At 34.3% G+C, this 24,949-nt stretch overlaps 1 protein-coding gene across 1 annotated transcript in view; it reads right to left on the bottom strand.

The window, feature by feature from the left end:
- Nucleotides 1–1,417: 1,417 nt before the first annotated feature.
- LOC136807255 (outer dynein arm-docking complex subunit 4-like) overlaps nucleotides 1,418–24,949 on the bottom strand; it is a 30,521-nt gene continuing 6,989 nt past the window's right edge. The window contains exons 2-11 of the mRNA XM_067063854.1: nucleotides 24,483–24,614; nucleotides 23,947–24,100; nucleotides 23,505–23,569; nucleotides 22,938–23,115; nucleotides 22,516–22,725; nucleotides 21,959–22,166; nucleotides 19,245–19,331; nucleotides 5,365–5,561; nucleotides 3,910–4,041; nucleotides 1,418–3,720 (exon numbers count right to left, since the gene is read on the bottom strand). Of these exons, the coding sequence (XP_066919955.1) occupies nucleotides 2,081–3,720; nucleotides 3,910–4,041; nucleotides 5,365–5,561; nucleotides 19,245–19,331; nucleotides 21,959–22,166; nucleotides 22,516–22,725; nucleotides 22,938–23,115; nucleotides 23,505–23,569; nucleotides 23,947–24,100; nucleotides 24,483–24,614 (3,003 nt within the window). The 3' untranslated portion in view covers nucleotides 1,418–2,080. The remainder of the gene's footprint in view (nucleotides 3,721–3,909; nucleotides 4,042–5,364; nucleotides 5,562–19,244; nucleotides 19,332–21,958; nucleotides 22,167–22,515; nucleotides 22,726–22,937; nucleotides 23,116–23,504; nucleotides 23,570–23,946; nucleotides 24,101–24,482; nucleotides 24,615–24,949) is intronic.

The following is a 24,949-nucleotide window of genomic DNA, read 5'->3' as shown; positions in this document are numbered from 1 at the left end:
GATGGGAAAAATACAGTACTGTACCCTAGAACTTCAGCCCCACTGGGAAATTGACTTTGATTTCATTCCCATTCTAAATTTAATGTTTAAAAATTGAAAGCCATATCCACTGGATTTTTTAACTTTGGGACAATATTATATATAGAAATTTTATCCCCATTGAGATTTCGGTAGAAATCTTCATCCCCACTGTGGGACAGGGGTGTGTAAAAGAAAGTCATTACAACGTATTTCTGACGTTCATGACATCATCAATACAACGTTAAATGAACGTTGAAACAACATTTTGTGGTACACGTTTTTTTTTTTATAAGAACATCCAAAATTTTTGAGTTTTAAGCTTAAAAATGTCGTAACATTTTTTTATTTTCGCCATTTTTTGAGTATTGTTGTCCATCTTCATATGAAATTCGATATTCTAGAGTTTGCAAAGCCTTAATAGTGGATTTATTCTTCAGTTTTAACGATTTCACGATTTTATGTTAATTGGTGGGAGTTTCTGATTTATTCAGTTGAAAATGAATGAATGGACAGAACTATGAAAGCTACAAAAAATGTTTATCTTAATTCGATTTTATTTTAAATTGATGGTGGCCCAATTAAATTTCAATCTAAAATCATTTAACTGATATAAAAAGAATAATAAAAAATCAGATCTAAAGTTAAACGGAAAAAAACTTCTCATGCGAAGATTTCTCCAAAAAATTCCCACGGTATAAAAAATGAGCATTTTGACAAGTGATATGGCGTGAAGATATTCTTGCGATGGAATCATCTAATTTTGATTTTCTGAGGATAAGATATCTGATTTATCTTTTTTTTTTACATCTAAAGAAGAAATCTATCGATATAGCTCAAATCTCTAAGGTATTAAAAATAGCCTCCCGGAAATTACGAATAAGGAACTAAAAAATTGAACAAACGAAAATATTCTGACGTTTAAACTCACTTAAGGAACTCGAAACTTTGTATATTTCGCAATCGACTTAATCGCGTTAAAAAATAAAGGCCGTTGGATTTGTAAAAAATCCTAAACTTCCGTGTTTCTCGTAAAGACCAGACAACGTTCTCTTAATCCTCTTGAGAAGAAGACAACATATCCAGAAAATGAGTAAAAGAGACAAAAATGGGATAAAAAAACCTTGTTATATTCTCATAGCGTGATATCGGTATTTTGAAAAGATCAAGAAATTTTTTTACGAGGAAATATTTTCACAGAAAATTATGAAAATTGAATTTTGTCACATTTATGTCTCTAAGACCAGCCCACCTTATTCTTGCCCACCCACTTTCAAAATGTTTCAAATTACAAACAAAATCAAATTAAAATCGAATTAATAAAACTGAACTGATTATCAAGTTCTCAGTTTACTTGAAAAATTGGATGAAAAGACCCTAAATAGGTTTGTTATTATAATTCAATTATTTTGGCAATTTAACAGCCGAATTTTATTTTAGAAAATAAAAATATAAGTGCTTTACTTTACATAGTACTGAAAAAAATAATTTAAAAGTTTTACTCAAATCGTCTCAGAAGCACGCTCAAATTAATAATCTATACATATCAAAGAAAATCAGTTAATATCTACAAATCAATTTCAATCATATACAAACAAAATAAATCATAAATTAGGTACTGTACACCTTTCGTCCTATTATTCCCTCCCCAGACCTTAAATAACCAATCTTTGAGCCTGAATAACTTACTTTGAAGACATTAAAGTTATCTCAACGATAAAAAATTCAATAACATCAAGATCTAAAAAAAACGTACTCTCGCTCTCGGGTGTCCTTATTCCAGTGTCAGAAATAACAAAAGAAAAGATTAACATGTTCTGGTTGAAAATGAGATTAAGACAGAGAAACCAGGGCAAGAAACAATCTTTTCAAAACTTTTAAGGATAGTTTCTAAATTTTCTCAGTTGGGACTGGAATAATGATCCCCTGATTAAAGCCTGATTATCCATTGGTAATTTTAATCAACCCGTAATTTTGGATAAAGAATCATGTCATCAAATTAACACAGGAAATACCGCCATCATGAATCGAAATTCATTTAAATGGAGAAGGGAAGAAGTCATTATTTGCCATCGTCATCATTTTTCAATTTCTCAGAAGAACTTTTTTTATCATTCTCTTCCTCATTAACCCCCGCATCCTTCTTATCTGTTTCGGCATGATTCACCGGAGAAGTGGAGTCTTCATTTTGTTGATCTGTTTCTTCGTTACCATGGCGGTTATCTTTGCTCCCGTTATTATCCGGCTTGGAAGAATTCTTAATGTCATCTGCATCATCATTTTTCGCATCATTAGATGTCGATTCATCTAATTTTTCGTTTGATTCACTTTTAACTTGGGTGGTCTCTTTCTCCACCTTTTCATTGGTTACTTCGCTCTCATCAGTTTTCTTTTCTTCGTTTTTGTCGCTATCCTCCTTTTCCTGGTTGTCCTTATTCTCCACATCTTTCGGTTTCACGTTTTCGCTTTCCGTAACGGGTGAATCAGATCGGCTTTCATCATCTTTGTCATTCACGTTTTCATCAGCCTTTAAAGTTTCGGCTTCATCTTTTGGCAAACTTTCATTGGAAGGTTCTGGACTCGCTTTCTTATCTTCACCGACACCATCGACTTTGTTTTCGTCCACGTCCTCATTAGCCTCAGTAGAATCTTCACTTGCTTTTTCCTTAAGACTGACATCAGATCCTTTTGAATCACTATCTTCCACTTGATCAATTTTCGATTCGTTAACATCTACATCAGTACGACTATCATCAACCAGATTAGGTTTTGAATCTTCCTTCACTTCAGGTGTTGGTGTTTTTCTTGGTCGGATCTCTTCTTGTTCCGAAAGATCTTCTTCCACGTCACTATTCCGTGGAGTGACTTCATCCAGAGTATCATCACCAGCACCATCAACATCCTTCTCAGTATCATCCTCTCCCTCCTTATCCTTAGCATCATCAGACTGCAAGGTACTCACTTGTCCTGTCTCGGTATTCGAGATCGATGAAATCTCTGTCGTATCGGCTTTCTCGTCATCAGTTCCACCAGTATCTTTGGTAGTCTCAGAATCACTACCTTGTGGTGTTACCTCACTATTAGATTCTTGTTTTCCACCATCAGCGTCAGAATCTCTTGGTGTAAGAACCTCATCATCCTCAGTGGTTCCTTCATCTTTGGTCACGTCTGGATCATCCTCTTCAAAATCTTCATCATCATAATTATCCACATCAGTCTTTTCATCATCCCTAACGGATGCAGTATCCGAAGTCGTGTCATGATCGTCAGACGTATCCTTAGACTTATTTTTAGACGTCGTCTCTGTATCAGAAGTCTTAGAGACGTCCTCTGTTTCAGAATTTGATCCATCCTGATCAGAGGTGGTCGTCTTACCACCTGTTTTAGAAACATCTTCAGTTTCCGATGTTGTTGTTGTTTCATGGTCAGACGATATGGTATCCTTAGATTGTTCTTTAGACACATCCTCCGTTTCAGAAGTCGTATCTTCGCGTGTCGTATCTTTCGAGACATCTTCGGTTGGTGAATCTCGGTCACTATCCAATTCATAATCAGAATCTTTATTAGCAACTCTTGGTGTCAAATCATCTTCGGTCTCATCAAGATCACTCGTTTCACCTTTATCAGAGGTTTGCGAATCACCTCCATCACTATCTGAGGTTGTTGTGCGACTTGGTTGCTCTTCATCAGTAGTCAATGCTCCTGAATTTGGAAAGTTAGAATCTTAATGCTTTGCCACTTACTTTTAAATCTCTCAGGAGCCCCACTCAGGAGATCCATTTTTGGCTGTTATATCCCAACCATCCCCTCATCTTGATAGATGTAAGTGACACTGGATAAAACAAAATCCCTAATAACAAATCTCCCAGGATCAATCCAATAATAACTTACGTTCGATTCTCTCCTTCAAATCAGCAATTGCTTTGGTGATAGCACTCTGAGCAGCATCGTCACTCAACGAAACTGCAAGATTGTGCGCTTCTTCAAACTTGTCTAAACCATAGGTAAATTCACCAAGTTTTACTGAAAAAAGAAATGACATTGCATAAACGATGGGAACTTGTTAGTATCAATGTTATTATTATCGTTTTTCTTTTATAATGCGAAAAACACTTTCAAACATACCAAGGGTCATAAACAATAATGTTCGAATTAAAGAGAGATTCAAATAGTAATGCTTTTTTACGAGGGTTCTCCACTGAAGTGAACTCAGAATTAAATCGAATTATAGAAAGATTGCAATAATAGAAGTTCGAATTAGTGAGAGTTTATTGTATTACTGAGCATAGCAAATAGCAAATACTTGCTAAAAGAATAGAAGAAATGTGTCCAACATTTGAAAAACCTCGGCAAGGCAATAGTTTTGCTCAGCTACTCAATGCAGCCTTAAAGTGTCCACAAAGCAAGTATCATACTCTGAAAAGAGCCTGAAATGTCCAAAAAGTAATAATTATAATCTAAACTATCAATTACAATAATTCTACAGCGCTATTGAGGAAATTATGAAGGATATCATAAAAGAAAGGTAAACTGTATCGTCTGGTCCCATTAATGGTTTTAGCAGTTACAGGATAATGTAATAAATTTTGATGTGCTTTTAATTGCAGCTAGATTTACCCAAATATGGTTTTAGCTTTTTAAGAAAGTAAGTAGACAATGAAATTAAAAAGAAATTTCGTCCAGTATACGTAGGCAGTTTTAGACCACATCGAACTTATCAGAGGAAGAGATTTGTAATTGTAATTTCATTGTCTTTTAAAGAGCGTTGCACTCCTTCGCATGTTTCCAATGTACTTGCTCTATTGTCTTAAATCCACCTGTGCCAGGAAGTGTATATTTCATTGACTACAAATTATGTAAAATGTAACTTACTTAGGTTTCCGCCATTAAAGAAAGGAATTATTTTTTGGTAAAAGGGATATTGCGAAATTCTGCTCATCATTAAACAGATTCTTCATCATCCTGGCTGGCAGAGCAGACCAATATCTCTATTCACATTCAAAAATTAAAACTTGACGAGACGGTGTCAAGACTCCTTTTTAACCCCTTCCCCTTCAAAAAAGTCCCCTTTGAAAAAAAAGCACCCTCGTAGGGAGGGGGCAATTATTCCCTGACTTTTTCAGGATTATTCACGGTGAAAAGCCGACATTTTAGAAATTAGAGAGTAGAAGGAAGTTGCCGTGCGTCTGGAGCCACAAAGCTTTACACTTAAACTCTTGACGGGCGTGCTCAAATGAGACTTAATAGTCTAACTCTGCATCGAAAGGAAAACAGAGTTTAGCCAAAATTCAAATTTTGAAGTCATCAAAATGTAAATAAATTAAAAAATCAACAATATAAACATACCATGTGCTTGAACCACTAAAACTGACGCATTCAATTGCCAGACTTCATCTTCAAACTCTATTGCAGCTTCAAGGGATTTCAGCCCACAATCCTTTGCTTTCTTGTGTTTTGATAATTCCAAATAACAACGTCCTATTTCATGAAAAATCCAAGTGGTTTCCAGTGGAGTTTTGACCATTGGGAGTTTCTCATTCCAGCTGTAGAAAAAATGGAGTGATAATTTATCAACAATACAGCAAGAATGGAAAGATATTCGAAAGTAGGACCGAAAATGGAGACTACAGTCTATTCTATCATATAAGAAGCCCCGCAGTGAGTTGAATGATAGAGTAATTGTGATTCTTTTTGTGTGATTGCGTGATTGCGTGATCAAGAGTCGGGGGGGGGGGCAGTGGGTTTCCGGGTCGGATACAGGAGGTAGGCTATCTTATTCATGGAGAGTAATTAGTTTCCATATAAAGTAATACGATAATAAAGTGCACTCTCCTCCATTGGTTATAGCCTCCCTCTGTATCCGAGCCTGGGGTTTACCAACTGACGGTATGTGCGGCGAAAAAATTGGCTTTTAGAGTCGCACCCTTACAGTGCAGAAAAAAATCGGTAAAATTCATGCCCTTACAGTGCATTTATCAAAACTCCACCCGACATACCCGTCGGTCAATTTGCCTGACTACCCCCCCCCCCGGGTCACGAGTCTAATCGTGATTACGCGTTTCAGAAAATTTTTTGAGGTATGCCAAATCAAAACAAGAGACAATTTAAAGGTGGAATCTCAGCGTGTATGAAAATGATCGGCTTCATAGAGCTTCTTACTTAGATGATTAGATACGTTATCGGCCCCTTTACGACCTCTTTTACACCGGCCCTTAATCCGCCACTGTTCAATTTAATCACACATATTGATGTTCTCAAATAGAGTTAACTAGGTAAAAAATTAAGACCACTTTTAGATTCAGATTTCAAAATTTTGGTGCATTTTACACCGGCCTTAATCCCGCCACAGGCTAAAAAATAACGCTAATAAAGGCCGGGTGAAAAAGGCCCATAAGTTTGGTCTTAAAACGGTCTGTGAATGAAATATATTTACCAAATAGTATTCACAGAATACAGGTTTTTTTAGTAAGGTACTTTTCAAGAGGTATTGGAAAAGGTTTCACTGGCCGGATATCAGTGTGTAGGGAGATTTGATGTTTTGTTTATCACGTTGCTAGCCAAATAAAATTGAAGCAATCTGACAGCTCTCGAAACCAAAGCGAACAGAACACCCCCACCGGCATAATCTTTTTGGTTAGAAAGTAATTAGAAGGTTGCATCATTAACAACTAGAGCGACAAGAAATAATGTTAATTAACGGTTTCAAGTCTAAAAAGAAAAAAAACATTGGTCAAAAGGGGATGAGATTTCTGGTTCATTTTAACGAGTCCCCCTAGACAAGTGTTATTAATATTTGCAAAGGGGAGGGGTGGATAAATGGAACGCCTTAATGATAGATTAATTACATTTAATTATAGGTTCCGGAATTCAAACAACTGTTGAGCCTTACACAATTAATGGATTATCAATATTTATTTTTTTGACAAATTGTAAACAAAGCGTGATTGATTAGATTTCAAAATTAAAATCATATGATTTTAGATTTTAAGACCCTGTTTAGGGTTAAACTAAGCCACAACAAAGTTCAAAGTTTGTCTTTGTGATGGGATGCATAAATTTTGAAAATGAGCAATTAAAGGTTTTATTTTTACACATAAGTGTTCCCGTTTCATATGAGACACATATTTAATATCAGGACAGTGTCTGCCTATTGTTATATTATGTTGATATAAGCAAAAAAATGTTTTTCATAATGATAGAACTCTTATTTAAAAACAAACCCTTCGACGCGTTGTAAGCGATATTTGTTCAAAGTGTCCAAAACGTCCAAAACGAGAATTGATCGCTCTAAAATTTAGGACATTTAAGCGTGCAAAAAATCATCAGCTAGGCGCACTTAAACGCCATTTAAATACTCACTACAAAGTGATTTGAATGAAAAAGAGGGAAAAAGGAGCTAGGCGCACTTAAACGCAATAAAAAAATCGCTTTTAAGTGCACCTAGCAAAATCAAGGCGTATGTGCGTCTAAGTTCGCTTAAGTGTTTAGCGTTTAGTAAATGTACTCACTAGAAAGCATAAATGTGTTTGACGCACTTAGGTGCACTTAGACGCCCTTAAACGCGATTTTTGCACAAGTGAGTACCAAGCTTTAGGACAGATTGTGCAGTAGTATCTTTGAATGTTATATTTGGTCACAAGTTATGGTTTTCTATAACACAACTGGCGGCACATTAAGACATCAAGAAATGATTTGTACATATTTTCGCGGCTATCAAATTTACCGCAAATTGCTGTAGCAGTCACATTTTTAGCGGTTAAAAATGTAAATGTAAACTCTTTGTAAAAATCATAATGACCTTTGTGCAAAATAATAGCTAGGGTCATTTTGTTTAATGAGCTTTAGTAATTAGTTATCTCTTCATAGGATTAATGATACTTTAATTAACAAGGCCTGTTTTCTCTTTAATACCAACGCTAATTGCTTGAAACTTTGCAAGCATCTTTTTTATTGTTGGGTAATTAACAAGTAACAATTAAAGGTGATTAAGGTAATTCAAAGGCTTATTCTACTCTTCGAATATAATGTATAGCTCAATTACTCTTTTTCTAGAAAGAATTTGTTTGGACTGTCAATACTGATACCATACAAAGAGTACTGTAAACTTCCAGCCTGTTAAAAAAAACATTGTTTGTCAAGTTTCATTTGGAAAACAGTTTTTTTAAAGCACTCTATTTTCAGTGTTTTTGATAGCGAAAATAAAAGTCGCTGATTATGCAGGTGAAACTGGACAGACTATTTATACTTAAAGGTATGATATTGCTCGGTCTTTTTCCCTCCCGGGTAAAACCGACCAATGACATATTAAAGGATAAGCCTGAATAAGTTAATTGCCCCAGCAAAGAAAACATGAAAATTTTTGAGAACAAATAAATCAGGAATCCTTATTCGAGGGAAGATACGTTTAAAAACAATCAGAAACGAGATGAAACGATAGACATCTTTTACATTTATCAGCATTCATTTAAGATAGAAATTTTCTTTTTTTTTTACTTATTTCTGGCTAGATGACATCAATTGCGCTGATAAAAATCGAAATTAAGCCTTAAGATCTGATCAGATCATCAGAACAGGAACATAGTTGGATGATATAATTCTCTCTCTAGAACGATTGATCGATTTCCCTCAAAAACCTTTGAATGGGATTCAAATTACTTAGCTGAATTTGCGTATTAAAAAATCTAAACACATATAATGTTAAAATCAGGTAAGAAATATGTATGGACTTTTCTTTCCACAGCTCCCCATTACAACAATGAATAGTTGTTTGCAGCGGGACAATGAAATTAGCCTTTAAAGTGAAAACTTTGAATATTTAAGGAATAAAAACTGCTGATACTTAGCAAGAGATTGTAAGATTGAGATTTGAAGAAAAAAAGACTTGGTTGAAAATAATGCACTGATAGCACACACTGTTAGGTATTTAGCTTGCTACAATCTTGATTCTGAGATCAAAGATTTTCAAGATCAAACAAATAGACCTTATGGGAGTTTTTAATTTTTCTAAAAAAGCGATGCATTGTGGGATTGTTTCGAGTGCATTACAATAGAATTCCCTCGAGGAATTCCTAAGAGATTTCTATTGTAATACACTCGAAACAATCCCACAATGCATCGCTTTCTTAGAAAAATAAAAAACTCCGATAAGGCCTATTGACACGAGACTAAAAATGATGATCAAAAATACCAAAGACAAATTAAATCTAATTAATTCTTATAATTAAGGATCGTTTCATAAGTCATTAATAATACTCGTTAAAACCTTTAAAAATTAATTGCCTAGTCAGGTGATTAGCTGAAAGTGCAGTTTTGATGGTCAACGTTTAATTTTCTGCACTCGGGAAACTATTATCGCAAAAATGTTAATTTCATAGAATGCATGATCTAATGACACTAATACGACTTTAAACAACGTTGCCAGCTGAGAATCTCAAGCTAAGACATTAGCACTATTACTAAAAAAATACCCCATGTCGAGGAATTTTTGTCAGGACGAAGTCCCTGGATTTTCACCTAAACTTCAGAGACCCACTCGATTTTCAGCAATATTTCTAGGCAACTCCTCTGGATTTTCATTGGCATTTGGGGTGCGTTTTTTCTCTATTTTTAAGAGACCCACTGTAATTTGAAAGAGTTTGAATTCTCTTGATGAATTCTTAAGTATTGGTCAAAGTTGATTGATATTCTTGATCTCAATCTGGAGATTTATAGGGCACTTCTCCTACTAGAATACACTGAATTGCTTGGCATTTAACCAAATTGATCTCCTAGTGAAGTATATTTTTTACAAAGAGAAATCAATGTTTATTATTAGTTGCATTTTCCTTCTCATTTAGTACCTGAATCTATATGTAGAAAGTGTCCATTGACACAGTCTTAACTACACAGCCTAGTCGAAAGTCCTCAAAAATAAGTCATTAACTTTTTATCGGAATGAGCTCGTGAAGTTAAAATTTCCATGAGAAAAATTTTCATATTTCTATAGAACTTGGAATAAATGAATAAAATTATTGCTCTTGTCAAGGAAATAGCAAAAGCAATAGGATAATATACTTCAGTAATAAGTAGGCAGGGCCCATGATGCTGAGAGCTGTTAACAAAACCACTCCCCTAAAATTTAACAGCATTTTTGTGTTTTGCAAGAGTTTTGTTGCAATTTTTGAAACAAGTGGAGCTGTACTATGAAATATGCTAGAAAATTAAAAAATCTCAAATCTGGATATCATTATGATAATTGATACTGGTAAATACAATTCAGCCTCAACTTCACCACCCTAACAAAAAATTTGTCTGCCTAAATTATAAAACATTTGACATTTAACGAATCAAATTTTAGAATTCTTGGCGTCTATTGCAAATCAACAAAAGAATTCACTTGAAATTCGATTTTTCCAAAATAATGCTGTAATACAGGAAGGTTTTTGGAAGGTCATATTTTAGCATATCAATTTTATAAGGTGTGATGGATGATTTTCCAAACACTGGCAAATGACCTTTCCAATGACTTACCTCATCAAAACTTACTTTGGCAACACCCATTTTCCCAATAAATTGATAAATGTATTGCATTTAAAATATGATGGAAATATTTAATATGGTGATTGATACTGATGTAAAATTTGAAATTCGAGCAAAAAAAAAGAAGCTTCTTTATTTCATTCTTGGGCTCAATGTAATAAATAGAACGTACTGTAGAGGTCTCAAATTATCTTGTTGATGACAAGACATTAAAAAGACGTTATTAAGACGTTCTAAAGGTTTTCTTTCTTGGGTTTCGAACAAATTAAACCTTTGTTTGATTACAAAAAAATTGAAATCTAAGACTGAAAATATTTCGAAACGCTCAAGAAAAATTCAAGTCCCACCCCAAACTTCAAAACATCAAGGGGCAATGTCAAAACTTTTTCTCAAAAACAGGTGTCGACCAATACTCAAAGTAATGTATTGTTTGTAGAGTTGAGTCTCAGTAATTTTAGATACCGAAAATTAACTCAAAATATTCTTAAAATAATATGATACCTTGTCAAATAGATATTAGCATGATTGAAAATAATGCGGATCTAGAACATCAAAACCCTTCAAATAACTGTAAGAATATTTGTACTAGTAATAACATGGTTTAGAGGGTTATTAATCCAAAATCACCCTTTAAACCATGTTATTCCGCGTTAATTATACGGTCAAAAAAGAATTGAAGAGCACTCAATCGCTATTCTTTTCGAAACTTATAAAAACATTCGAAACTATAAAAAAACGTTCGACTGACACTCTTAATTTGATTGGCTTAAAAATTTCGTACGATATTTTGTTAACCAATCAAAATATCGTACGATACTTTTTTTTCAACCAAAAGAAATTTTTGTTTACATCAGGGCGATTACAAAAAAGCGGGGCTATTACGGATTTATCGCCCTGCTCGTCCTTTACAAATCTAAGCTAAATGTAATCAACCATATAATTATATAACTGTAATGAAAGGTAAAATTAAAAAAAAATCAAAATTCTGAAATTTCTGTCTGATACTTTACTGAATGAATGAATTACTCAAGTCTGCATTTGAGTTGAGGGATTTGGACTTTCTCTGAAGGCTGTAAGTTGTCCCTAAAGACCGTTGAAAATGTTATAATGTCTAGCCAGACAATAATATTCTTACAAAGATAGATTTTCTTTTGAATAATACTACAGAAATAGTTTTAAAAATAGAAAACCAGAGTAGATTAAAAACTTGACACTGCATCGTGCACGCTAGTTCTATTAAATGCTGTCAAAATCATTTTATTATTGTTTGTGATAATGTTTCAAACAATCAAAATAAAAATATGTCAGTTTATCACCTACTTATTTATTTTTGATCGATTTTTTTTTTCTTTTCAACGGATAATATGTATGGAAATTTTAATTGAAGGCGGAGCACTTGGGTCAATCACGGCATCCAATTTCGTGACAAGAAACTAAGCTTGAACTTATTATGGTTCTTTGTATTTTTGAAGAAAGGTTTTTCTAAATAAAAACGCTCTTTGAATTCTAAAAGAAAGAACATATTTCCTTGTATTTTTGAAGGAAAACATTTATTTGTATTTTTGAAGGAAAATAATTCCGTGTATTGTTACGAAGGATAATCTTTCGTATGTATTTTTGAAGGAAAACATTTTAGGCGTCTTGGAAGGAAGAATCCTTTAATTTTTGAAAGAAAAAAGTCCATTGCCTTTATAGGGAACTACAAACAGTTTCTATCGAAGCGTAAGATCCTATGTAATTTTGTAGGAAAACGTTCCTTGTATTTTTGTAGGAAAAAAAGATGTTTGTGGATAAAGGTTTTCATACCTAATATCTTACATACTTTAAAACAACTTGAATGAAGATAGAGAGCTTCTATCGACTTCTAATCAAATCTGTAGCACGAACTATAAAATACAGAATATACATCTTTCAAAAGTTGACAACAAGAAATGGAATGATATGACGTCGTAGCGACATCAAAGTTTAAATTTTCGTAATTCAAAACTTTTCAATTGTCCTATTTTAAGATGGGATCAAATTTTCTGATTTCGATGAAATCGACTAATGGGTTTTGACAGTTACATGAAAATGGATTTGCCTTTAACATTGAATTACTTTTCAGGAGAGGTCAAATGCATTGTAGATATCAGTAGCGTAGACAAGAGGGGCGCAAAATTTGTGTAGAAGAGCAGATTTTTATGACAAAGTAATTATCTATTCATAAAATAAAAAGATCATTACCGTGTCATAAAAATCTGCTCTCCTACACAAATTTTGCACCCCTCCTGTCTACGCTACTGTATATGTATCGATTTTTTTGACATTGAGTAATGAAAAGGATAAAGTTTCATAAAGAGCATAAATGCTGAATGATCCCTGGTACACTAATATTTACTGACTAGAAAACTGATGGGAAACTTTTCTAGGATTGCCCAGCAGAAAGTAGCGCTCTTTTACATGTCCGGCGGAAGCGGAGAGACTGGGGAGACTTCAGCCTCCCCACTTTTGAGAAAGCGAGACTTTTTTTTCTAGACTCCTAGCGAATTTTATCTCATTTTTAGGAGACTGAATCCCCACTTTTATGGTTGTTCCACCGGGCCTGTTTTAAACAAAGAAGATAGTGTAAGTTTACGACATTTTGAATTTTGAGGACTGATGTTATTTAATTTTGACATTAAAAACAGTCAGTATGAGTTCTTGGCGCCCATCTAAAATAAGCTTTGCTGAATGCCGCCCCGTGCTCCATTACTACTCGCTTTTTTATAAGAATGCACTTTATAAGAATGTCCATTATGAAAATGGCCAAACAATTAAGAATGTCGTACGAATATTGACATTTACTCCCAAGCAATGCTAAGAAGTTTCACAAAAATCCGAAATTCTTGCTTGAGGCAAGTTCCTTGATTGAGGTATATATTGCATGCTAGATTTAGGCTTGGTTTTCATCTTAATCTAAGAATACTGTAAGAATATTCCCGGATGATTTGGACGACCAAAAAGTTAAGAATATCCATGATGAAATGGATTTACACCATTCTTATAAAAAAAAGCGTGCACTCTCAGATTTCGCGCAAAAGCGATCACAATCTTGATTACTTTTTCAGGCTGATCATTCAAAAAAATATAGGAAGGCAAATTGGAAGAATTATTTTTATGAGAGCGATGATGAAAAGTTTGGAATTGAGCAAGGATAATAATAGATTATATTGAAAAAAAGAGAAATATTTATTCGAGATACCAATCTCTTAATCGGTAATTTCTACTTGCTACTTTATGTATCAACACTTTGTGAAACACGTGCGTTACCATAAAACCGATTCAAATTCAAAACGAGCTGCAAAACAAAAACTCCTCCCTCCAAAAGGGTGTTATGTATCAACCCACCCTAAAAACCACCCTTTATCTACAACTAAACATGTTTTCTGTCTAGATCGTGCGAAAGTTTATCGAAATAAATGTTAAGAAAGATTATTTTACTGAAAAGAAATACTTTCATTTCAAAGGCTCTAAAGCATGTAGTATAGAATAAATTTTTCCTTGTCATAAGAAAGTACTATAGCCACAAAGTACCGCCCCTTAAAACGACTCCTCCCATTATAGTAATATCTTCTTTGCTAGTGTTAAACTTTGTAAAAAAAATTAATTGTTAGTATGATTAAGCGTTTTAGCCTGTACCCTTGTTTTTCTTGAAACAAGAAGTCAGGTACTGTCCAGGGGCGAAGGTTTACCTACGAAAATGGATGGTACAGGTATGTGCTGCCCTAAAAGTTACCTGTTCTGGACCCTCACAATCACGCCAAGCGTCGTTATAACCATAAAATTTAATTTCAGTTCCTCTAATTGTTACAAAAAAGGAAAAATCCTGAAAAAACCTGTGCAAAGGGTTGTGCAAATAACATACCTTTATGGAAAAAATAAGTCGGGGAAAAGCGACGAAACTTCCCGGTGAGAACCTTTCTTGCCAACTTAAAAGAAGTTGTGACAAATGTTTTCAAAAAAGTGACGAAGTTTTCCCCGACTTAAGTTTTCCACTCTACGGTAATTTTTTGGAATGCAGCACAGCTGTTCCACTAATAAAATCTGGCCCTTATCCGTACACGAAGAAATTCTTCGCAAGGTTCTGAAATTCTCTGCGGTGAAGACAAGACTTCGTACTGCAAGATCACCCGTGAGGCTAAAATTATACTTTTGATAGAAAATTTGAATTCACTGCGAATAATCAAATTTTGCGAGTGATTTGCTCCACCCTCAATACTTATAATTATTAAGTATCTATTCACTTCACTTCACATGCATTTTATCAAAATCGGAAAGAAGTTTTGACTAGTAGTTTTACACTGTAGGAATACACGTATGACCATGCTAGCAAAAGAACTTCAAAAGAACGTTTATGTTACATCCATCTGACGTCCATTACGTAATATGTACATTGAAAAAACGTCGTGTGATAGCTCAAAGTATAGCTTCTTTGCAATTTCCCCGTTCGTCGGTTTTAAAATTCGTCCAAATGGAGGTAAAAACAACTTAGTGAATTCCCAGAGCATCTCTGCATGAATTTTTTTTCATCTGCGGAATTAGGGAGATTTGTAAAGTATCAAATCAAAGATGATAAACAGTGACGTCGACTTGAATGTAATATGGGTCCGTTATACTTTGTTAACTGACAAAGTTTCGAATCACTTGAAAAACCTCAGTTTTCTAAAAAATGTTTAGAGGGAAAAATGTTTATATGTATCAAATAGAAGTACTTTGTTGGCTTTCTGTGCCGTACTGATTATTTCCAAAAAATATTTGGACCATTTTTCACTCTTAGAGCAAAACTTTACGAAAACCCAATAATTTATTCTAAAATGGTAAAACTGTAGTTTTTTGCATTAAATTTGGCAAGATCTCTTTTTTTTCTCATCTCAAAGTTCCAGTTTTGAATTTCAACTTTTTTGCCAATTCAATTGGTCAATGACTCAAAAATAACACATAAAAAAATTAAGTTGCTTGAATTAAGGAGCTCTACGTGATCCTGAATTAAATTCCTTCAATATTAATTAAGGAGATCTAATTTTGGATAATCATCAAGTGTGTTGTTTTAAAAAGGTATTTTGTTGTGTTTCAGAGTGGTCTAAATTATTTCCTGCCTATGACCAAACTGATAAAATTCTTTGCAAAAATTATCATCAAAACACACAATGATGCAAACAAAACATCAAAAACATCATCAAACAAATTTAATTAATTATCAGCGTTAAAACTTTTCGTGTTTTGATTTTTCTTAATTGCTTCCTATTTTGATTAAAATTCTTTGTTTCGGCTTTGAGGCTTGCTGCCTGCTTCCGTAACACTATTAACCTCAGGCTAAAACGTTATATGACGTCATTATGAGCAAAGAGAGATAAGGAGGCTGTTTTTCTGACGTAATAATTAGAAAATTGGTTGGGATTAAACTCACGCAAAAACAAAATGGTAGATTCAATAATAATCTTATCAGGATTTAAAAAAGGCTAATTTAATTTTCGCTGTTGTTTAACGGTGAAAAACAAAAACAGGCGTATATTACAAGAAGAAATTAGTGGGATGAACGATAAAAGCTTTACAAATAATCATACTCCCTTATTCTACAGTCTGTTCTGTTCTACAGTCTGTCTCAAAAGTGAACACTTAACTATTTCAACAATTTCTCACCACCATGGTGTTCTAAATCCAAGGCCTGTACAGTCAGAAATAGCCAAAAATAGCGAAAATACTACCCACTTCGCAGCGCTGTAATTCTTTATCTAATAAGATACTAAAAATCTGAACACAGATTTGAAAACAGCGAGGCTCAATTTTTTTCAATTTTCGATTCAATGAAATTTTTCAGCCTAATAGATAATTTTCAATCCTCAACAATATCTTACCAACGGTGTATAATTTTTACCATAACATAAGGCGAGACCAATTTGATTAGTTGTTTTATTGGCCCGACCGACCCTGAAATTCCAAAAAATCGAAGTAAGAATAAAATTGATTTTCATACTACATTTTTATGTTCAATTTTTTATTTTATCCACAAATTCGACCTTTTCGTGTCGTTTCTCACACAAAATACTCACAAAATGATGAAATTAAGAACATTTAGGCTTAAAACTCGCAAAGTGCCCCTATAGAAAAACGGTTATGGCTAATAATCAAACTGCTCAGGATAAAAAACCAGCAGAAATGACCTCAGAGTGAACACTATTGTTATATTGATATGGGTACTCGTTTCTCACGTATACCTTTAATGACGGAACAAATCGCTACCTTAATTCAAAAGGGGCCTAAGTCCTGTGAGCCTTAATTCAAAAGGGGCCTAAGTCCATTTGGGTCATTTTGAGAAAATTGCAATTAAAGTTTTTCCTTGATTCTGAAACCATTTTTGATGGTAAAGCTTCGAAGTAAATGTTTTCTGAAAGTCATAGCTATAAGTTGTTTTTCCAATGAAAAGGCATTCCTTTGAAAGGAATGTATTTTTGTATGTAACAGGTGCAACTTAGTAAATCTTGCAGAGTGGACTTAGGCCTTTTTTGAATTAAACATGAATTTTGAAAAACGTGTGAGGGTTAATTTCTGCCTTTTAGAGTTCAAAACCTGCACATATGACACTCCAAAATAAAACCACTTACACCTAGATTCAAGATAAAGAGAAAAGACAATCTCAGTAAAATAAAGAAAAACTCAATTAAACTTTTTAGGATGCATGGACTTAGGCCCATTTGCAATTCGATTGGACTTAGGCCTCTTCAAAACTTAACAAACTTATTTTGGTGGACTTAGGCCTTTTTATTGTAAAAAGTTGATGGACTTAGGCCCTTAATTGTGAAAAGATGATGGACTTAGGCCTCTTTTGAATTAAACATCACTTTTATCAGAGCTTCAGTATGAAGTTTTGAACCTTTTTAACTTTAAAAACTACTTGTTATGTACATCAAAAGAGAGCAAATGAGCCAGAGATTGAGAAAAACTAAAGATCTCAAATTTCATAAAAATGGACTTAGGCCCCTTTTGAACTGGGGGGTACCTGGACTTAGGCCCCTTTTGAATTAAGGTAGCGAAATGAAATCCAAAAGTGTAACCAGAAATTTAAACAAAAACCTATTTTTGATAAATTAACGACCAACACAGCCGTGCAAAATATCATCACCAAATCAAACGATTTCCTGTGTGAAAAAACATAAACAGATTGACGTCTTCGGTCGGAAATTACAGAATTTACATACAGTAAGCTAACCACCGGTGATAAGTCACCAAGTTGTAATTTCATATACCATAGAACCTCTTTCTTTTTAGAAACAGAAAACACCCAAGTGTCTGGTTTATTTTCTTCAAGTTTAGATTATTTGTAAGAAAAAATCCAGTACCGGGCCGGAATATATGGGAATAATGGGTGATATTAAATGATGAACTGGTGTCCCTTTGGACCGTATGGACTAACGGTTAGTACAAGGAGGGAATGAAAGTCTTGGAGACCGTGAAAACAATTGAAATGGCTCCAAAAATCGGGGTCAAGCTGGAGTTTTTACAAGGTTTTCGATGATTCGGTTGATGGTTGAATCTTGAGACAAAAGATTTTATTGCTTTTTCTAAAGAACGCGTCATCTCTATTATTTCAAATGACCAATTAGTGAAGTATATTATAAAAACTCCAGCTCATCCCAAAAATCGATTATATAGAACAACAGTTAGCTCTTACTAACTAACTTGTTCGAATGGCAGGGATTCGAATTATAGAGAGTATCTTATGAAAGTATAACCTTGAAGTGACGGGAACTGAGTACTTCTATTTTGAATTATTGAAGAAGTTCGAATTAGCGAGAGTTCACAGTAAGTCAAACTCTGGATCATTTTAAAATTCCTGCTAAAAGTCTTGTTGGACAAAAATGTTAAAGCTTTTCGTACCCAACCAACGGCAACTCGTTATCATAATTCCTTGTGATTCTTGGCGACCGTGGAATAGATGAGACACAAAGCACTTGCCAGATATTATTCGTTCTTAAAAACGATGATATTGTAATTTGTCAATTTAACTTTAGTAATGGTTTGGTTACTGCTAGACAGGACGTTACATCATTGAAGTCATAGATATTATTGCGTTGGTCAAATTGGAAACACTGACCAACGCAAGGATGTTGAAATATTTTTATTACTTCAAAACTAGACATGGGTTAGTCCAACAGAGTAACAAATTTTCTTTAAAAAATGCTAAGATCATTTTCATGCAACAAAGAAGGAAATATATCCAAGGATATACTGAATAAGTGATAGCATAGATTATTTTTACTATAAGCATAGAAGTTGTCATCGTTTTATCCTTTTTGGCACGAAGGGGAAAAAATATGGCGCGGGACGTTGCCGCAGTGGGAACGTAAGTTACCTATAACATAAACCCATTACGTAATTCTATCCCTGAAAAACTTTCGCCTGTTGCGTTTGGTCATTTTAGATGGAACTTGCCTTAGGCTATGAAACAGTCTAGTATACGCAGTCTTCAATAGCTGTACCCTATTCTAACTCCCGAAATTATGTTCATCTGTGGAAGGACACAGTCTATCCCATTTTCCATTTGCGCTAAATCTGGGATGGGAACATTGAGTTGGAACTCTGCACCTGCTATCAGTTCAGATCAGATTATCTGATTCGGAGGGTTCACATTAACCGGAGATCAGACCCACAATCTTTGAGTTCTCTATCAGACCTTGCAAAATGAATTATACCTTCTAACGGCTTTTTCGTAGTCACCCATTCTTGCATACACACGACCAACATTGTCCAGTCCGCGTGATACGCCTTCTGTAGATTTGCTGAGGTAAACAAAGAAAAGAAAAATCCAAGTTGGGAATTTGTGGAAGGAATAGTATACTGTAAGTTAATCTAATATCGACATTCCTCACCTAACACCGACACCCTTCTTTAGATATAGGAATAATATGAATGTTGGAACCATTGATTAAAACTAAATTTTTCCTCTCTGACCACTAAGCAAAGAAAAATAGTTTCGACCTTTCTGTTATTTTCAGCTCTAAAAAAGGGTGTCAGAATTAGATGCGCGATGTCGACATTAGACCAAGTTATTTTATTAATAATCTAACTTACCCCGTCTGTCAGCCGGCCTACGTTATCGAAATTTTAACTCTTTCTGTGCCTAATCCTAACCCGTCCTTGTCTCTGTAATTGGGCCGGAAAGGTAATCTAAACAACAGCTAAGAAACTACAAAATTTGTATCCTGTTTATTGTTCAATACCGAGAGTGCCAGGATTTATTTGGCAAAATTACAGCCTATTTGAGATTTTATAACACCCCTGTATCATCACTGTGTTACGCTATTCCTAAGAAGTAAGCTAGTTTCTCAATAAAATGCCCAAAATATGCTTTATCTAAAAACCATACCTGCGCCATTAAGAAGTGACAGATTGTGGCTCTGGCCTGGATGTTACTAAACTATAACTAAAGATAAATTATAACTAGCTTCGTTTACATTAACTTCTTTTATTTTACTAGCGAGTTATTTTACCGTACTTGCACTTTTGAAGACAGTGGAATGACCGAACTGATTAAGAAAAAAACCGCAGTTCTGACCCGCAAAATCGAGGACGATAAAGCTTTTGACGTCTTCCTCAGTCAATTAGGTTTTAGACAAATCAAGAGCTAACCGTCTCTGTCACTGGAAAACACTCATACATATGCTTTAGACAAAGGTTGACTCGCTTTCTGCGTTAGACAAAAGGTCAGCTGAGAGCAGTAGGCACTATTTTGTGTGTGGAATAGTGACTGCGTCGCTCACCTACTGGTCGTAACATCATTGAGTTGAGAGTTGAGCTCTGGTTGAGACGGCCTAATTTCTATCTATTTTAATTTTTAATTGAATTTGGCAGAAAATTGGCTGTCTAAAATCAATGCATTGTCCTATTGACGTCAATGCAACGACTTCTTTCCATCTTTTTCAAACAAAGATTTCAACTGCCAACTTTCTACCCACTTTGTATATACTCTAACAACTAGAAATGGGCAGAGCAGTATGTCGGACGTCTAAAGTTTAGTATCGAACAAAAAAGAGTCCCTTAATGGTCCGGGTCATAGAAATAATATTTACAACAGTCTTCTGAGACTGTTGTAATTCTTTTGTGACGTTAATTTCAATATGCTTCCATAGAAACAAATTATTGACGCAAATTATTTTCAATATCACATCAGTGAAAAAAAAATTTTACTCATCGATCAAGATAAGATGTCAAAAAAATTTTTGGTTTAATATCGTCAAATAAATTTTTGTTGGAAAAATACGTCGAATAAATTCGCAAAAAAACGTCAAATAGGTTTTTGACGTAAAATACGTCAAATAGAATTTTGATACAAAATCGTCGAATAGATATTTGATGCAATATCGTCAAATAAATTTTGTTGGAAAAATACGTCGAATAAATTCGCAAAAAAGCGTCAAATAGGTTTTTGATGCAAAATCGTCGAATAGATTTTTGATGTAATATCGTCGAATAGATTTTTGATCTAATAGCGTCAAATAGATTTTTGTTGGAAAAACGTAAAATAAATTCTTCATTATGCAAAAAAAACGTCAAATAGGTTTTTTCAACTACAATTCAGCTACAATCATGGACAAAATATTTGAGACAAAAGGGATTTCCCGGCGAAATTTTAAACACCACAAATGATTTTTAAGCGCCTTAAACTACAGTTGGAAAGAAGAGTTTTAACATGAGACTTAAGACTTGCCTAGAAGCCACCGAACCCCTCTAAAATCGAAATATTCAATGGAAGAAATTGCAAGTGCTATAATAGCAATTCTCGCCCGAACATTAAATTCTGAAAAACGTTAAAATACACTAAAATGTCAATATATTTTGACCATGATTGTAGAGCTTCAGAATGTTTGTTTGTGCATGTATGAATGTATGTATGTCTGCAGACTTTGGAGCAGCGTTTTTTACGGTGCTGAAATGTGACACTCCTTCCCTAGTTATGCTGCGTTTGCAATTTAGCATTACCTTATTCCGAGTATCCATATATCCATATTGTGTGATGCAGAAACGTTGATTAGATTTCTGATGTAAAAACAAAACTACTAAAACTCTATAAGTTAGCGAAATGCTAACAGCTATAGAAGCTGACTATACAATACTCCCTACACATGGAATAGGTCTACCCATAACCTTGTTGCCCTCCGGGCAGAGGTACATTTATTAACAAGGTGAGGGAATCAAACCCCGACCTCCTGCATAGCATCAAGGTTGATAACTCCTCTAAGATTAACAAGACTAAAACAAGACATAATTTGAGTGATCTTTTATTCTTCTTTCTTGTTTTTATAAACTCTTTTTATCACTTTGTGGTCTCCAAGCAAATCTGACTAGACTATGTCTTCTTCACTATAATTCTCCTATACAAGGTAGACTGTCGGTAAATTGGCCTGACCTCTTCTTGGATATCTCCAAATCTTTTTGATGATGTTTCAGTGCTTTTGTAAAGCTCTCGATTTCAACATAAGCGTTTCCAATACAGGAGTGGATATTAGCGATGACGTCATTTTTGTTTGGAAGTGAGGCTGGGTCAGCTTCTTCAACAGTTTTCATAAGAGCTTGGGCTAGTTTTAGACTGCGTTCTGCATCCCCGTTTGCAAGTGCTGTAAAGAAAGAAATTGAAAAAGAAATCAAAAAGAAAGAAAAGAATAATTGAATATTGTACTAAATAAAAAAAGAATCAGTTATTTGAAGCCATACCAGGCTAAAGGAAAAGGATTTTCGAATAGCTATAATAAAGCTGCTTGTTGCAGAGGACCGAAAGAATACTTTATAAACTTGAAATGAAATGGTATAGCTATAGTAAAATTTCACACCAAATGAATTTGATTGATTCTAAAAGATCTGCTTTATAATAAAGTCGAGTGTTGAATCAAAAGAGCTCTGAAGCAGAATGGAAGAAGTAACAAGGCAGATGCGAAATTGAAAATCATAATCTCCTTTTAATGATACCTTGGTCAACTTCTTCCAGTTGTATTAGAACTTGTTTTCCAAAAGATTGTTTTGGTTTTTTCTTCTTGCTTGGACTTGTCTTTCCATTATCCTTACGACGAGCGTAGAGTGGACGTTGTTGTCGCCAGAACTCAGTACGTGTGTCCAAATAAGTGAGACCACTTTGTACTAAATCGTAAACTGGTTTGTTGGAATGACTCTTGATGAATTCTAAAGAAACAAAGACAAAATTCTGGTCATTTAAAGGTTCGATTGGTTAGGGTTTTTCAAGGCGTAGTAAAGGATACTTCCATGACGACAGTAGGCTACAAAGTTAGCTCAACCCTTTAACAGCTTGCAGTTAAAGCCCAGAAGACGAGGCTTTAAATCATTGCAAATATAAGATTTCTGAGTCTGGAATGACTAAATGTTTAGAAACTTACCATCATCATTCATTAGTTTTTCCATATATTCCTTGTCAGCATAAAGTTCACCCAAGAGTTGTTTAACTGTCTTTTTGGAAGGTGCAGGTGGCTTGACTTCTTTGTTCCGGTTAACAATGACTGGTTTCAGTTTCAAGTTACGGGCTGGTTTATTATATCCACCACGTTTCTTGCTTCCCTAAAAAAACAAGCAATAAGATGAAAATTTAGAAATTTAATAATCAAAAAAAGTAGTTCTAACTTCTTTGCTTTATTTGACCGTAAACTTTAAATTTCTTAAAGGTGGTGTAGATTACAGCCACAGCCACGTCTCAGGTGAGATTCTGCACAATAGCACCATTCATGATGACAATGACAGAACTGCCAGGTGCTTATCCATTTTTTGGGCTCTACTTTGAATTTCCTTTCGAGACTTAAATAGTGAGATTACAATTTTAGGAGCAATAGTTTGAAAGTCATAGTTATTAAAATTGGTCAGTGGATTCCAACAAGCTGATTTGAAATTTTCGTAAAAAAAACAACAAAACCTTACAACAAGAAAATTGTATATACAATATGGAAACTTACAAGGTCATCTTGTCGATTAAAGAATGATAAATCACCCTTATTTTCAAGTTTGACATTGGCAGCATCTAAAAAAGAGTTATATGATCAACGATTGTTCAATTAGAACACATTTTATAGATCTGGAATTAAGTTCTAGTTAACCAGGGCCAAATGACTCAAAATATATGTAGTATGTATGACCATTATATCTTAAAAAACTGGAAAGCCATCCCCTTTCATGCAGCTTTAAAGGAAGGTTTATTAGGTGTATTAGAGAGTCGAGTCAATGATCAAATATGAAGGGTTACTACTTTACGCATATTTAGTATTTCGAGGCAATAAAAGCCTAGTTTCATAGGCTCCAGACTGTGTTGTATGCTTTAAAATTACAAAAATAAGAAGCCAGAAAAATTGATTTTAGATGGTGTTAAAAGTAAAAATATCCTAAATGTTGCAATCTTACTTCCAATGGAATTATCAATAGCTTCTTGGGCTTTCTGAATTCCCAGTCGAAATTCATCCAGCTCAGGTCGTAAATGGTGTCCACGATGGTAGTACATCAAAGCATATTCAAAGTCACCCATAGAATACAAGGCTTCAGCCTTTCTATAGAGACCCTAAAATAAAATAGAAAGAAAAGAAATAATGAATCTATGTATACAATGCAAAAAACTTTATCTTTACAAACATGTATATTTTAAAAGTTTTTGTTTGGATTTTAGCAAAATATCCCTGTCTGCAAATCTCTCCAAAGGGAAGGTGGAGAATCAATACGTTTTCTGGTGATGATCATCCAAACAAGAAATAACTTCATCATACTTTTGATATTTCCGATTCCTAGCTCGCAAAATGAAGATTTTGTATGAGTAGACTTTATAAAAAAGATTTTAATCAAAAAAAAATATCTCAAAATTAATCAGGGATCTATGAGATGTTTGAAACGTCCCTTGCCTCAGTTTTCTAAAAGAATAAAAGTGGACAAGGAAAAATAGTGCAAACCCGATTAAACTCTTTATCTTCTTTTAAAGCTTCTTCAGCATCTTGTAGAGCTTTCTGCGGATCACCAAGCTTCAAGTAACACTTGGAACGTGCAACCAAACAGTTCTTATCTTCTGGTTCAATTTCAAGAGCCTGAAGATAATATGAAAAAATTAATGTTACCAGACAATTGAGTCAACAATACAAGACCATTTGCTCTCGTTGCTCTCAGTGTTAAGAGTTTAAAAGAATCGAAAAGGTTAGAAAATCATGAAATCCAGTGGATGTAAGTAACAAACCCAGAAGTGTGGTGGCAGCTAGAAAATGAATAATGGGTGTATCAGGAATTCCAAGATTGCAATCAGCCTCCTTGAAATAATGATTTTTAAATTGATGACAGTTTAAAAAAAGTTGTTTCAGGTCAGGTGATGGCGACAGTCTTATGAATAATCCAATACTACAGCTGACTACAGCTTAAATTACCATAC

This window comes from Clytia hemisphaerica, unplaced genomic scaffold, assembly GCF_902728285.1.
Source record: "Clytia hemisphaerica strain Z4C2 unplaced genomic scaffold, Clytia hemisphaerica genome assembly, whole genome shotgun sequence".
Lineage (NCBI taxonomy): Eukaryota > Metazoa > Cnidaria > Hydrozoa > Leptothecata > Clytiidae > Clytia > Clytia hemisphaerica.
This window is presented reverse-complemented; position numbering and strand designations above follow the sequence as displayed.